We start from the raw sequence: 13,120 nt of genomic DNA on the forward strand, positions 1-13,120 counted from the left end.
TTTTCGTTGGAAGGTTTGTTTACAAAGCTGGTTCTAGTGGACTTCTGTGGTCATATTTCTTACAGTGAAAACATATAGCATATATTTTGAGGGTGGACTTTTTCCGAAGAATAAAGTTTTTCCTTATGCCTTGCCTTCTACATTTTGGGACTTTTGTGGATGTGGAGAGATATACACATGCCATTTGGTTCTTTCAGTGCAGAGCATGCAAAAATTGCCACTTATCTAGTCCACTGTGGAAGTGGACTAGTTCCCAAGAGTTCTAATCTTGAACAGGCATAAAGGAAGGAATATAATAATCTGCGTGCACTTACATGTCCTTTTGCTGAGTTTTCTCTTCTGCATATTACTGATTTCATTATTAAAATCATTAAAATTGCTCACATCCAACCAATTAACTGTAAGTGCTCTAAAGATCTATCAAAAGGCAACAAAAGGCTGTTCAGCAGCGCACATACTCCCACACACATGCAGCGAGGCTATGGCTAAGTACTTTTGCACATTGTTGCCTACTGAGAGTAGCAGTGCTCCAGTGATGGTAAATAATTAGATCTTGGCAGTCTCTCATTTTTCTTGTGAATATTGCATTGCACAATTAGAGATTACTTCTGCATTCAAACTTTGTTCTCTTAATTAGAGACATTCAGATAAGAATGGCACCGACTCTTCCTATTCATTATGGGAGCTGAAGCACATCCAGCAATGGAGATGTAAGCTAAGCACAAGTGAGAGAAACAAGCTTGCAGGAGTGAGACGGAGCCCTGTACATTTAGTACACATTTTTGGAGATGCAGCATGAAAATGCTTCTCCATAGGTATCAGCAATGACCTGGAGCTTTGAAAGAGAATCTCTACAAAGCATCTCAGAGGACATCTCATTTTTAGGTTCTGCTTGCAGCATTTACAGGCAACACCCAACCCCCATGTATACTAGGTAGAACAGGGGTCTCGATGATATGATTAAGCTTGTATAATTGCATTCAGTTTTGTTTATAATTGGTCAAACATAAACATGATTCAAATATTACTTCAATTGGTGATCTTTCATTGGCTGCAGCATATTTACTCCAGGGAGCTCACGTGAACAAAATTTAAAACAAAATTATAAAAACCACCCACAAAAATTGGTGTTACAGATAATTACAAGTAGTTCTTCCTTGTAGCTACAGTTAAGGAAATCATAGTTCAGCAATCTGTAAATCATTTACTTAACTGTTTTCCTCCATGTGTACAGACTGGAACTGTTACATGGCCTTTGTGGTAACAGGGCCAAGCTTTATGCCTTGTGTTATACAAGAATTTAAATAATAGGAAGAATTCTTTTCGTATTGAAATGCATGTGCCTAAGCAGTTCCTTAAAGTAAAGGTGATAAGTATAAAAAGAACAGCAGTAGAACTACAAGTGTCCAATTTCAGTGTAAATTTGCAATAGTTAAACCAGCTATAATGGAGAAGAGTGTCAAGTTAATGGTTTCACGGGCCTCTTTGTTGGGGCGGGTGTGCATATGTGAACTTGGGGTGCCATTTAAGCCTGAAATTCTGGCCATGCCCCGAGTTTAACCTTGAACTGTGATGAAGTCACATCCACATCCAAATGTTCAGATCACTACACTTTCTGTAATGGGTCTGGACCAGAGCTCTTACCTCAGATGTAAAGCAAGACTGCATGTGGATCCAGTCTTTGCAGTAACTGTTCAGACAAACAAGCTGTTTCCTTTTGTGAATCATGCTGGCAGTCTCCAGCCTTCAGTGCTGTGCAGCTATGTAATGCTCTCAGCGGTGACCAGGACTGAGCAAAGCAAGGGATGCTCTGGCTTTGCACCTTAGCAAAAGCCTGAAGAGAAGAGAGCAGTGGGATGAGGAAGGGAAAGTGAGGATGAGAGGGAAATGTGCAGGTGGCAGCCATCTGGTATTAGAAATGAAAAGTTGTCAGTTTCACAAAGCTGCTCAGTGTTATCTTTTGGGAACGAGTCCATTTTTTTCATAGTAGAGCTCAAACTGTCTTCATCACACTCCGTTACTTATCCCTGACAGGGTCCTTTGGGCTGCAGCCTGAAAAGATGTGTTACAGCCTTGCTTTGCCTGCAAGATAGCTGACCTGAAACCAACACTGACTTCCACGTCTTGAGTGTTACAGCTTAAAAAAAAAAAGAATAAAATAAATACCCAGCATGCTAACTGTGCTCTCAAGTAATTGTTGTAATTACAGAGATTTGTTGTTCTTACTATTTTCATCTTTTGTCAGGAAAACTTAGCAAGACTTCAGAGAGCGTTTGCAAGAAAGTGGGAATTCATCTTCATGCAAGCAGAGGCCCAAGTGAAGTGAGTAATCCCAGAGCACTGAACTGCACCAGTATTTAGAGCTGTGAAGGGAAGGGGATTCTGTACAAATAAAACTTCTTTGTCAAAATCTTTACTGTGACTAAGCTCAGAAGTTGGTGAATTTTAATCACTGGCAGACTAGAAAGAGTAGAGAGCCAATTCTGAAGGTCTGTGCCAGAATCTGAAATGTGGTTTCATTATCTGTACATGGAAATGTTGGTCAGGAGCTCCAGAGCCTGGATTCATCATGGGAGCTTGGGCTATTCACGTGCCCATTCTGCTTCTATATTTGTGTAGTATTTTCATTTTGTATAAATGGAAAGAACAGAATTTTGTCATCTGTCTGTGTTACTCTATGCTTGTAGAGTATTTCTGAGTAAAAAATTACTGTCACTTCAGCGTGATTATAAGGGTGATATTTACAGCAGACTGAATTTGATTTTCTCATTTACAGTAATCCCTAGTTGACTCTGTTGTATCTTTACTCTGTAGTTCAACTCATGCTACTAAATTAGCACAGAGAATTGGGTACCACTTACATGAAATCTACTCATATTTAGTATTTGGGTTTTTCCTATCCTCTGCTCATAATTGAAATCTACTTTTCTTCTCATCTTCCCTTATGGAAGCAGTTTGAAGCCTCTTAATATTTTGAGCATATATTCATTATTGCTGGAAAATGGGTATGGTCCAGGGTTTGTCTACTAGTGTCAACAAACTAGTATCTAAAACTCCTAAGTGTCCATTTTGTGCAGGTAGTTGTCACCTATAAAATAGAAGGGCTGGTGAAGATGGCACATGAGAACACCAGTACTGATACTCTGTACCACTAGAAGGAACTTGCACTTTCAGCATTAGATGCTAAAAAGTTAAGGAATATAATTTCTTGAGGGTGTGGCTTGAGATATACATCTCTATCTTGATTAAACCTTTGGAATTTTGATTAATTCTTTGCTTAGTAACATTATAATTGTGTTACATTTAAATACGTGATAGTTATCTTTAAAATTACAAGGTAGTTAAGGGATTTTTTCCAACCAGAATACAACTGTTCTGTTTGGAGGAGAAAATTAGAAGTTATGATACCAGTTGTACTTTCAGTTACTTAAAGGCTATTGCCAAGATGAAAAAAAAAGTCTTAAGACAAAATTCTGCATTCTGTCTAAAACATATAATTATTACCTAAGAAAGAAATGTAAATATCAGATTCTTTGTGATCACTGTTGCTTATTCATCTTTTCTCCATCCTGTTTTCTTTGAAACTTAAGCGTGAACTGGCAACTATCAACTTTTTTTGCTGGCTAGTTTCAGCTTCTGGTTTCCAGTTCATGTGATGGTTCAGTCTTCAGGTTTCCAAAAAGGAAGGGATGAAGTTCACAGTGAATTCACAGACCTAAGTTAACTTAAAAAAAGAAAAAGGAAAAAAACAAAACAAAACAAAAAACAAACAACCCCCCAAAACAAACAAACAAACAAACAAAACCCACAAAAAAACAAACAAAAAAAAAAAAAAAAAAAAAAAAAAAAAAAAAAAAAAAAAAAAAAAAAACATAAAAAAGCCCAAAACAAAATCCCCCAAAAAACATGAAAACATTCCTCCTGCTTACCAACTTTTGCATTGCCTTCAATGTCTTTGCACACAGTATTCCCATTGCTATACATAGATTGCTCAAAAACCACAGCCACAGAGCATCTAGCTGTTTTGGGTCTTCATAGTTTAAAATGTGAAATCCTGAGTTATCAGTAAGTTTGGAGATAAGAGTTGACGATCTGGGTTGAGCACAAAGTATCAGTGAAGAGAATTCATGAAGCCTCCAAAGAGTCCCTCCTGTTTGTATGTGCTGTGTGATATAAGGTTGGCAGAAGACTTCACCTTCTCCTTTGGCCAGGTGTGAAGGACTCACTCAGAAGTAGTTTTGGGCTGGGTATCCTCAGTACAGTACAACAACTGCTGTCTGGTGGCTGCTCTGTCTTTGTGCAGGGACAGAGCTTGTGCAGAACTTTTTTCTCACCTCAGCCTTGCAAAGGGGAAATTCAGTGAGTGATGCCAAACAGTGGAGGACTTGGGCTTTTTGTGGGGAGTAGTATTCAGGAACTTCAGTTTTAGTCCCCTGCTTCCTATCCTCTTGGTACATTTCTAGCACAGACTTAGCTAAGGGTCACTGCCCCTCCAAAAGAAAACAGGTGAGAGAGAACCTAGCATGGGTTTTTTTCCTTGCTGCTTTGATTTTCCTGGCTGGCAGCAATCTGGCAACCCAGCACAGGGATGCTGTGAACTTTTTACAGTCCTGCTCTAGAAGTGGAGGCTGTTCCTCCTTCCATGTGCCTCCTCCAAGTCTCTGTGCAGGTAGATCTTGCAAGCTGGTGGTGACCTTGTTGTGCTTATGTGTAGAGCTGCACACAGGAGTGAGGTGCCAGATGTGACTTGCTCACTGCTGCCAAGAGATAGGGGAACAGTTGCTTTGAACAACCTCTGGTGGCCTTTGAGTGAGTTGATTCACTGACTGCATCAGGACTCAAACTACTGAGTTACTGTTGTGCCAGCCCAGGCGCGTCTCTCTTGGGTGGGTGCTGGCTTGCACAGGGCCGTGCAGCAAGCTCAGCTCTGGTCACCTGTGCTTGTCACCCCTTGCTCTGCCAGCATTGGGGCACATTGGCAGAGCCAGTCTTGGTGTTGAAAGCTCTAAGGAGGAGTGGCCACAAGTGCTGCCCATGTTGTTGCTGCTGGGCATTCCACTGCTGCAGCATCCTTTGCAGTTTGCAGTCATGCCAGTGGTGCTACTGGGGCAGCGGGGTGCAATGGGATCTCCTGATGAGGACCTCAGTCCAGCACCAGTCAAGAGCCTCACCTGGAACAAACAGGTTCTGGTGGGTCTCCTGACACAGACAAAGCCACAGACTTCCCTAGCCTGTCAAATCAAGGTCTAGGGACAGAGTATCAGGAAAGGTTGTTTTCCTCAACAGATGAAAAAACAGGTGTTAAATTTTTCACATTAATTGGAGAATCTCTTTTGATCCATATTGGAGTAAACATCAGCGTTATTTTGTTCATGGCATGTGGCCTTGCAAGTGCGAGTGTGACATTGCTGTACAAAAAAAAAAGCTGATTCCTGAATTCTTTTGTTGTGGGGTTAAAAACCCCATCTAGGAACTGTATCAAAGAAGAAAGCATTGACTTTCATTGACTTTACATTGACTCATACATTTATGCTTTTTTTTCAGAATCGACAGGAAAAAGGATAAAACAGAAAGAAAGATTTTGGACAGCCAGGAAAGAGCATTCTGGGATGTGCACAGGCCTGTGGTAAAGCTCTTTTAAACAATGAGACTTTCCAGGTTTTGACGGGAAAGTTTTAATACTGGTAAACACTGTGCTATGCATGAAGACATCACCTTTAAAGTCATCGCGTGGATTTTCCTTGCAGTTCAAAACACACCAAACGTCTACAAGATTATTTTAGACATTCTGAGCTTGTGCATGTATGGAACTATTGATTTGGAAATATGTGAAGTTTGGAAAATTGTTTTCTGTGCTTATGAAAGAAAAGCAGCTTACCGAGTTTGGCTCAGGCTTCCTAGAAAAAGCTTCCCTCTTAGCTATTTCCTTTTGATGCCAAGGTTAGGAGTAAATGGATTGGATGCTGAGATGGCATTGGATATATGCAGTCTCTTGTTTAGCAAGAATAGTTTATGTGACACAAACCTCAGAAAAGAGTTTTGGACAAGATCTAATTGTATATTTTAGAAAGATAAGGTAGCATGAAGGTTGTAAACAGAGGAGTAACACAATTACCATCTCTTTTCAGCCAGGTTGTGTGAACACCACAGAAATGGACATTAGAAAATGTCGCCGTATGAAAAATCCACAAAAAGTGAAAAAGGTCAGTTTGAGTTCTTGGTTTTGGTTTTTGCTTGCTTGGAGTTTTTTTGATTCATTGGTTTTGGTTATTTTTTAATGTAAGTCATGCTCGACACCTTCAGTATATCAGATTTACCCAACAGGAACCCAAAAAAAGGTGTTTTGATAATATCAGTTCTGTTTGTTCTGCTTGATGAATAAATTATTTCAATTTTACCAGCAGAGTGGTACAGACTGGGTGATGGGTAGAACTGAAAAGGGCATTAAGGAACTCTATGTCCCCAAAGTCTGATGACTCTGCACTCCCATAAAATAAAGCAATTGGCAAAAGTACCTAAGTCCCATTTTCCGAAATTATCTGGGCACAGATAATGAACTGTTTATCTGCCTTAATCATGTCAGAGGCTGGATCATTAGCAACTTGGGTGTCTTTGACTTCCAGCAAGTTTAAGTTCTTCTGTGTATATAAAGTCAGAGAATCATTTAGGTCGAAGAAGACCTTTAAGATCAGTGACTCAAAACCTTAACCCAGCCAAGTCCACGACTAAACCATGTCCTTAAGCACCACATCTACATCTTTGGAATACCTCCAGGGATATTGACTCAACAGGGCAACCTGTTCCAGTGCTTGATAACTATTTCAATGAAGAAATTTTTTCAGATATCCAATTTAAACCTCCCCTGGTGCAACTTGAGTCTGTTTACTATTATTTCTTTTGTCACTTGGTTCATCAAAATGAACACACTCCCAGTGTTCATCCTGTGAGTGTTGACACACACAGCCTTCAGAGCTCCTAAAAATTATCAGCATTTTAACATTTAAAACAAACTCTTTTCTCAACATGCCTACAGACCTTCCAACTGCAGGCATCTGCAAGTATGGTCTGATCTGTAAATTTTGCTCCAGGCTGAATGATTATTGACCTGTGTGGGTATAAACAGTAGGAAATTGCTGGCTTATTACCTTACTGCTTTGCATACCACACTGTTCCTCATTGCATAACAGAGAAAAATGCTGTAATCCCTTCTGTATGTTTTTTTGGTTCCTCACAGTCGGTATATGGGGTTACAGAGGAGTCTCAGCCCCAAAGCCCTGTACACATGCCATCCCAGCCGGTACGCAAAACTACAAAGGAGGACTTCCGGAAGCAAGTAAGTGGGTGGCTGTATGGCAACTCTTCTGAGAACTGTTACCTGAAAAAAAAACATGTAAAGTTACGGAGATATCAGCAAAACCAACTGTATGCTTTATCTGTCCTTGATTTTCACTTACTTATGTAAAGTAGTAAGTATCCATTGAGCAGTGCAGTTATATGATGATATGTATTATGAGTAATACTGACCTTTGAATCTACTGTTACTCTGTCTGTGGACCAGTAAACAGATTACTTTCCAGTTCACTGAGGATGTCTGAAAAGTGAACAGTGACAAAGGTTAGGGAAGAAGCCAGCATGCTTAGGCACAGGCTGGGAACTGGTGGTGAGGAAAGGCATCGTTCAGTACATAACTGTTAGATTGTACAGTCAGAGCTTTTAGGGAACTGGGAAAAAGTTATTTGCACAATCATGGCTCACACATCCTTGCCCTGGCGCAGAGACCTCTCCCTCAGAGTTACTTTCCTCCAATAAGCAATCTTCACTGAAGGATAAACAGGAATTGCTGGATCAACATTTTAGTAAAGGCAACTTTAAACATGTTTATTAGGCAGACAGTTTTCGGGTGGTCTTCTGAACTAACCCAGAACACTAAATTTATTGAGCTTTTTTCTATCATAGACTGAAGAACTAGTTCATAGCAGAGTGCAAGTATGCTGTAAAACTGATTGGTTGTGTGGTGCTCGTCAGTTAGAGAAATGGGAGAGAGGAGTGTGATTGTAACAAGGGGATCATATTGCATCCTGAGTTGTCTAGGAACCTCAGCCCCAAATATGTGTGTTTCTTACTTTTAATTATGTCTTCTGAAGCTTCCCCTGGAGCTTTGCCTTTGGAAATAACTGCTCCTATAGGAATCAGTTAATAAGCTTCTTCTGATACCTAGGAAAGGGACCCATTTCCTTCTGAGTTACTTTCAAGCTGTTTGGAAAGAGAAATCAATAGCATGTTGGTATATTGTCAGTGCATGCTGTACAACTCATGGATTGTTAATGTCCTTGTCATCTCTCTCCTCAGATAACTTTTCTGAACATGCAGATAGAGAGACACTGTTTAAAGATGTCCAAAGTAGCAGAAAGGTGAGTGTCCCTATTTGCACAATTTCCCTTTCTTTCCTTATCTCCAGTGTGGCATTTCTAGAGACAGAGAGTAGGCAGGAAAGTACAAAGGCTGATCCCCTTTCTGTGCATCTATCCTCTCCCCTCCTTGACCCGCTGTGCTGTCTGCTGGCCACTGAAACTTCTGCACATGCTCCTCTACTACTGAGGAAAACTAGGTGGAAAATGAGTATGCTGTCATATTGCAAAAAACAAAAGAAGCATTCAAAAAAGAAAGAATCCTTGCAGGACTTTTGTTTCCCACCCCTTTGCAACTCTAGAGTTTATTTATAGAAAAGTCATTCCTGTTTCAATATGAAAATACCCTTTATTTTGTGGGGGAACTCTCAGTGCTTATCTCTTCTTAGTCTGGCACAGCTCTGAAGAAGGAGCTGTGTTTGCATCTGTTGCACATGGTTGTTCATGTCTGTGTTCATTCTGGAGTTGTAGGACCAGTTCCTCCTCCCACTTTCACATATATGAAACCTTATGAGAAGTACTGGGGATTGTACCTGGACTACTCAAGAAAGTGTTTTAAGAGGTGGATTTCTCTTAGAGGCAAATCAAGGCACAGTTTGACTTGCAGAATATTTAATTCTGCTAGAAGAGTATAAAGAGGTGAAGAACAAGCTCAAATTTCATTGACAAAGGCAGCTTCTTTACTTAGGTACTTGTAAGTTATGCACATTTTCAGGGTCATCACTGAGATGAAGGTAGGGATAGGCATGCTCTTCAGTGACATCGCTTTTAAAGCAAAACTGTGTTGAACATGAGGGATGTGATAAGGGCTGGTTCCTTCTAGAGGAATAATAGAGGAATTTTTATTTAAGCAAATTAAAAAGAGATTACTTTATGAAATGTGCTTTGCAGTGCCTGCACCTGTAGTTAGCATGTGTGTACTAAAGTAAATTAACAGTGGAAGCCCAACATAAGCTCCTAATGGCTCATAAAATATAGCAATTATAATGAAAATTTATCCAATTAAATAGAAAATATTCAGAGGCTCCTCAAAATCTTTCATATGCTATATTGTATGATTCAAATGAGCACACCTGTATTTATGTTTTGGGGTTTTGGATCTTTTTAATTAAGAACATACATTTGTGCTTTAACAAAAACATGTTTCAGATATTCATAGAATATTCTGAGTTCGAAGGGACCCACAAAGATTATCAAGTCCAGCTCTTGAATCCACAACCTTGGCATTATTAGCACCATGCTCTAACCAGCTGAACCAACCCACTCCCCCGAGTACTGAATTTACTTACAATAGCCTTAATATACCGAGACAGTAATACTTTCCAGGTTGGTAATTTATAAGCAAGCAGATCTGTTTTGCTTGATTTTTTTCTAGGTAGATCCATTGAGTAAGATGGACTCAATAAAACTCAGTCACTTGTGAAAATTGAATCCTGTCTGCATAAGACATCTTTTCTTCACATTTACAAGGAGCTACTGATATTATAAATGTAATGTTGTCAATGCAAAAAAAAAAAGAATCCTATTAGTTTTCAGTAAAACTGGACAGAAAATTTTCCTGATTTGAAAGGGCTTTTTTTTCCTTCTTTTAGTTGCTCCCAAATGGCACGAGAAAATGTTGCTATCAAAACCTGTGCAAACTGATAACCAGGAGAAAAGTAAATAAAATGAGAACAATCAAATTATAGAATCTTAGAACATCCTGAGTTGGAAGGGACCCACAAGGATCATCAAGTCCAACTCCTGGCCCTGCACAGGACAGCCCCAAGAGTCACACCATGTGTCTGAGGGCATTGTCCAAACAGTTCTTGAATTCTGGCAGGATTGGTGCCATGACTACTTCCCCTGGGAGCCTGTTCCAGTGCCCAACCACCCTCTGGGTGAAGAATGTTTTCCTAATATCCAGCCTAAATGAATATTTATATTTTTAAAGAATTATTAATAATTATAAAGAATTAAAATCATGGTTGTGATATTTATATCTTGTGAGGAGGTGTTCGGTTACGTGATGACTGAGTGGCAGTGTGGATGGAGGGTCCCGGGACTTGGTGCAGAGAGTGGTGGGAAGTGCAGTCTGGACATGGAGCATCACAGAGCAGGTGGGAGGGAAGTAGAGGGGCTAATGCTAATGAGTCCAGGGGTTTGGCAGGGCGGGGGGGAACCAGTGAGGAAGAATGAATGTGGATGACCTGAGCTGAACAATTGCCTGAAAAAAACCTGTGCGACCTGAAAGCCCCATTAAAACACTGAATACAAGCACTAGGAACAAATTTACTGTGTACGGAGATGCTGCTATTATCAAGTCACTTTTCAGGCTGGACCCTGCTCTTGGGACAGTTTAAGTGACAGTGTGGCAGATCAGAGAGCAGGAGGTGATGCTTCCTTCTACAGCCAAGACTGACAGTGTCACCACCTGCCATTTTTTCAGTATAGCTCCCCTTCAGGAAGGATAAGGGAAGAAACGAGGAGCAACTAAGGCAGGAAGTGCTAGAGGAAACAAGTCATAGCAATAAAATATGAATTGTTTCAATAGTAACAGACCAAATGTATTCATTTTCCATTAATGCACACTATTCTTGAGATAGCCCTTGTCCGTCAGAAGAGGAACAGAAAGGCTCTCCAAAGGATATCCCCAGCTTTCATGAAATAAATGCCCACTACTAAAGATTTTCTTCCCCTTCCTCTCTGTTCCCCTTCCAGGAGTAGATCTGCACCAGCTGTGGGAACAGGCATCCCTCAGCTGCTCCACACACCTTGCAAACAGTCTTTCTTCCACATCCTTTCCTCCCACTTGGGACCTGCACACTGTCAGGTTTAGACATTGAGATTTGAGTACTGTTGAGCAAAACTATCAATATATTCTACCTACTGTTTTTCCTGACTGCACTGTGCAGTGTTAGTACAGTCTCATCAGACGTGGCATCGCAGAAATAGCTGGGGAAAAAATGAACATCTTCCTACCTGAAGCAATCTCAGCTCCCTAGATAAAAAATCTGTGCTATCCTTTCAGCTTCTCAAAGTTACTGTGAAGGCTCAGCAGGCCCCCTTGATTGAGAGACAGTTGGGTTCTCAGGGCAAGCTCTGCACCCTTCATTCAACTCTTCCCACCACCTCTTCTACCAGATATACAGTTTATCACCCAAAAGGCCAGAAGTTCAGGTTTTCATTTTGGCAGAAATGCTTTCCCTTAGGAGTTCCCCTGCCTGTAGCCTCTTTAGACAATGAGGCAATGATTCCACTGCTGTCATTATACTGAATCAGCAAAATGTGCTTAGCAATTCCCCCTTGTTTCATTTTAGCTTTTCCCCCTTTTATTTTTGCTAGCACCTCTTTTGTACCATTTATTGTACTAGCACCTCTAATGCCTTATTATTTTATTAGGAGCAATTCAGGTTTCACAGCAGATATCTCTTGATTGATCCTTTTTGGCTTTCTTTTCTCTTTTAACCAACCCTCTCTCTCATTGATGTCTAAGGGATTGCTGCTGCTCTGTGAAATTGGACGCTGCTCCCTCCTCCAACCCTTGACCCACAGCAGTCATGAAATGTAATTAATGAAATGAGATGAGACAGCCCTGAGTGCCCTAAGGGGCAATGGGAACCTGCTGTGGTTACAAAAGTGTATGATTTTAATGCCTCGTGATAAGAGCTAGGACAAACAAAAAGAAATAATTACTATAGAGCAGGTCAGGGAAACTTTCTGCCTTTTATGACCCTTTGTTTCACAGGGTCTTTTCATTCTCCTGCCTTTTTGAGATGGGGAAGACCAGAGGTAAAGTTTAGTGTGGACAATCACAGTGCAAGCAGATTAGTTGTTCAGTATGATGAGACACAATTAACTTAGTTAATTACTTGGCAGACGTAGGCAAAAAAAAAGAAAAAATGTCTTAGAGTATTTCCAGTATGGACTAGGACAAATTTCCTTTGATTTATTTCATAAAAACTGTCTTTCTTTTGTAAAAATGTGCCCCTAACCCCAATCCCAGTGGAATTCCTGAATCACTTATGTGAGCAGACACGGTCCTTTTCCCAGAAAGCTCTTTGAAACTCATCCTAGTGAGGATTAGAGGCTATATGCCTTAACTGACTCATCATGAAGCAAGCCAGTGTAAAGGCCAGGTGATTTTCCTACATGCATATAATTTACTGTAGTCTAAGTTAATTATAAAGTACTGTTAAAGTATTTTACAATAGTGCCGTTAGACTAAATAATATACCAATGCAACCAAAAAATGGTCTATAGCAAAGCTTTGATGCTCAGGACTGTGATCCTCCAAAGATTTAAGTGTATTCTTAGCTACAGCCCATGACCCTATTTAGGTGAGTTTCCCATAATGCATAAAGTTACATGGGTGCAAAAGTCTGCAAAAACGAAAAGGGTGAGAGGCAATAGTAACATGCAACAAATGAACAGTATGACACACACTTCCTATTCATCTCATGGTTCTCTGGGGAAAGTCCTACCATAGCAATCCGGTTGTTGTCTCATTGGGCTTTTTGTGGGCATCTTAATAGAGACAAGCTTGAGGAAAATACTGCAGTGAACTGGTGGCAGAGAAATCCTTGCATGCATCATCCCTGGGAAAAGGGTCTCCCGTTGTTGTTGAGAAGCTGACTAATCCCTACAAAATAAAAATAAGCACACCAAAAAAAAAAAAGGATAACAATAAAAGCTGTACCTCTCTGACATGTGACTGAGCATTCAAACCCTGA

General features: G+C 40.3%; 1 protein-coding gene across 8 annotated transcripts in view; it reads left to right on the top strand.

Moving 5' to 3' along the window:
* Positions 1 to 13,120, top strand: part of RGS6 (regulator of G protein signaling 6) — a 266,750-nt gene that overhangs the window by 196,385 nt on the left and 57,245 nt on the right. For all 8 annotated transcript variants that reach the window (XM_027749251.2, XM_039389088.1, XM_027749261.2 and 5 more), the window contains 5 exons: positions 2,246 to 2,322; positions 5,545 to 5,626; positions 6,129 to 6,203; positions 7,235 to 7,333; positions 8,350 to 8,411. In XM_027749251.2, the coding sequence (XP_027605052.1) occupies positions 2,246 to 2,322; positions 5,545 to 5,626; positions 6,129 to 6,203; positions 7,235 to 7,333; positions 8,350 to 8,411 (395 nt within the window). The remainder of the gene's footprint in view (positions 1 to 2,245; positions 2,323 to 5,544; positions 5,627 to 6,128; positions 6,204 to 7,234; positions 7,334 to 8,349; positions 8,412 to 13,120) is intronic.

This window comes from Pipra filicauda, unplaced genomic scaffold, assembly GCF_003945595.2.
Source record: "Pipra filicauda isolate LSUMZ 115617 unplaced genomic scaffold, ASM394559v2 scaffold6_size6359152_pilon, whole genome shotgun sequence".
NCBI classification, from domain to species: Eukaryota; Metazoa; Chordata; class Aves; order Passeriformes; family Pipridae; genus Pipra; species Pipra filicauda.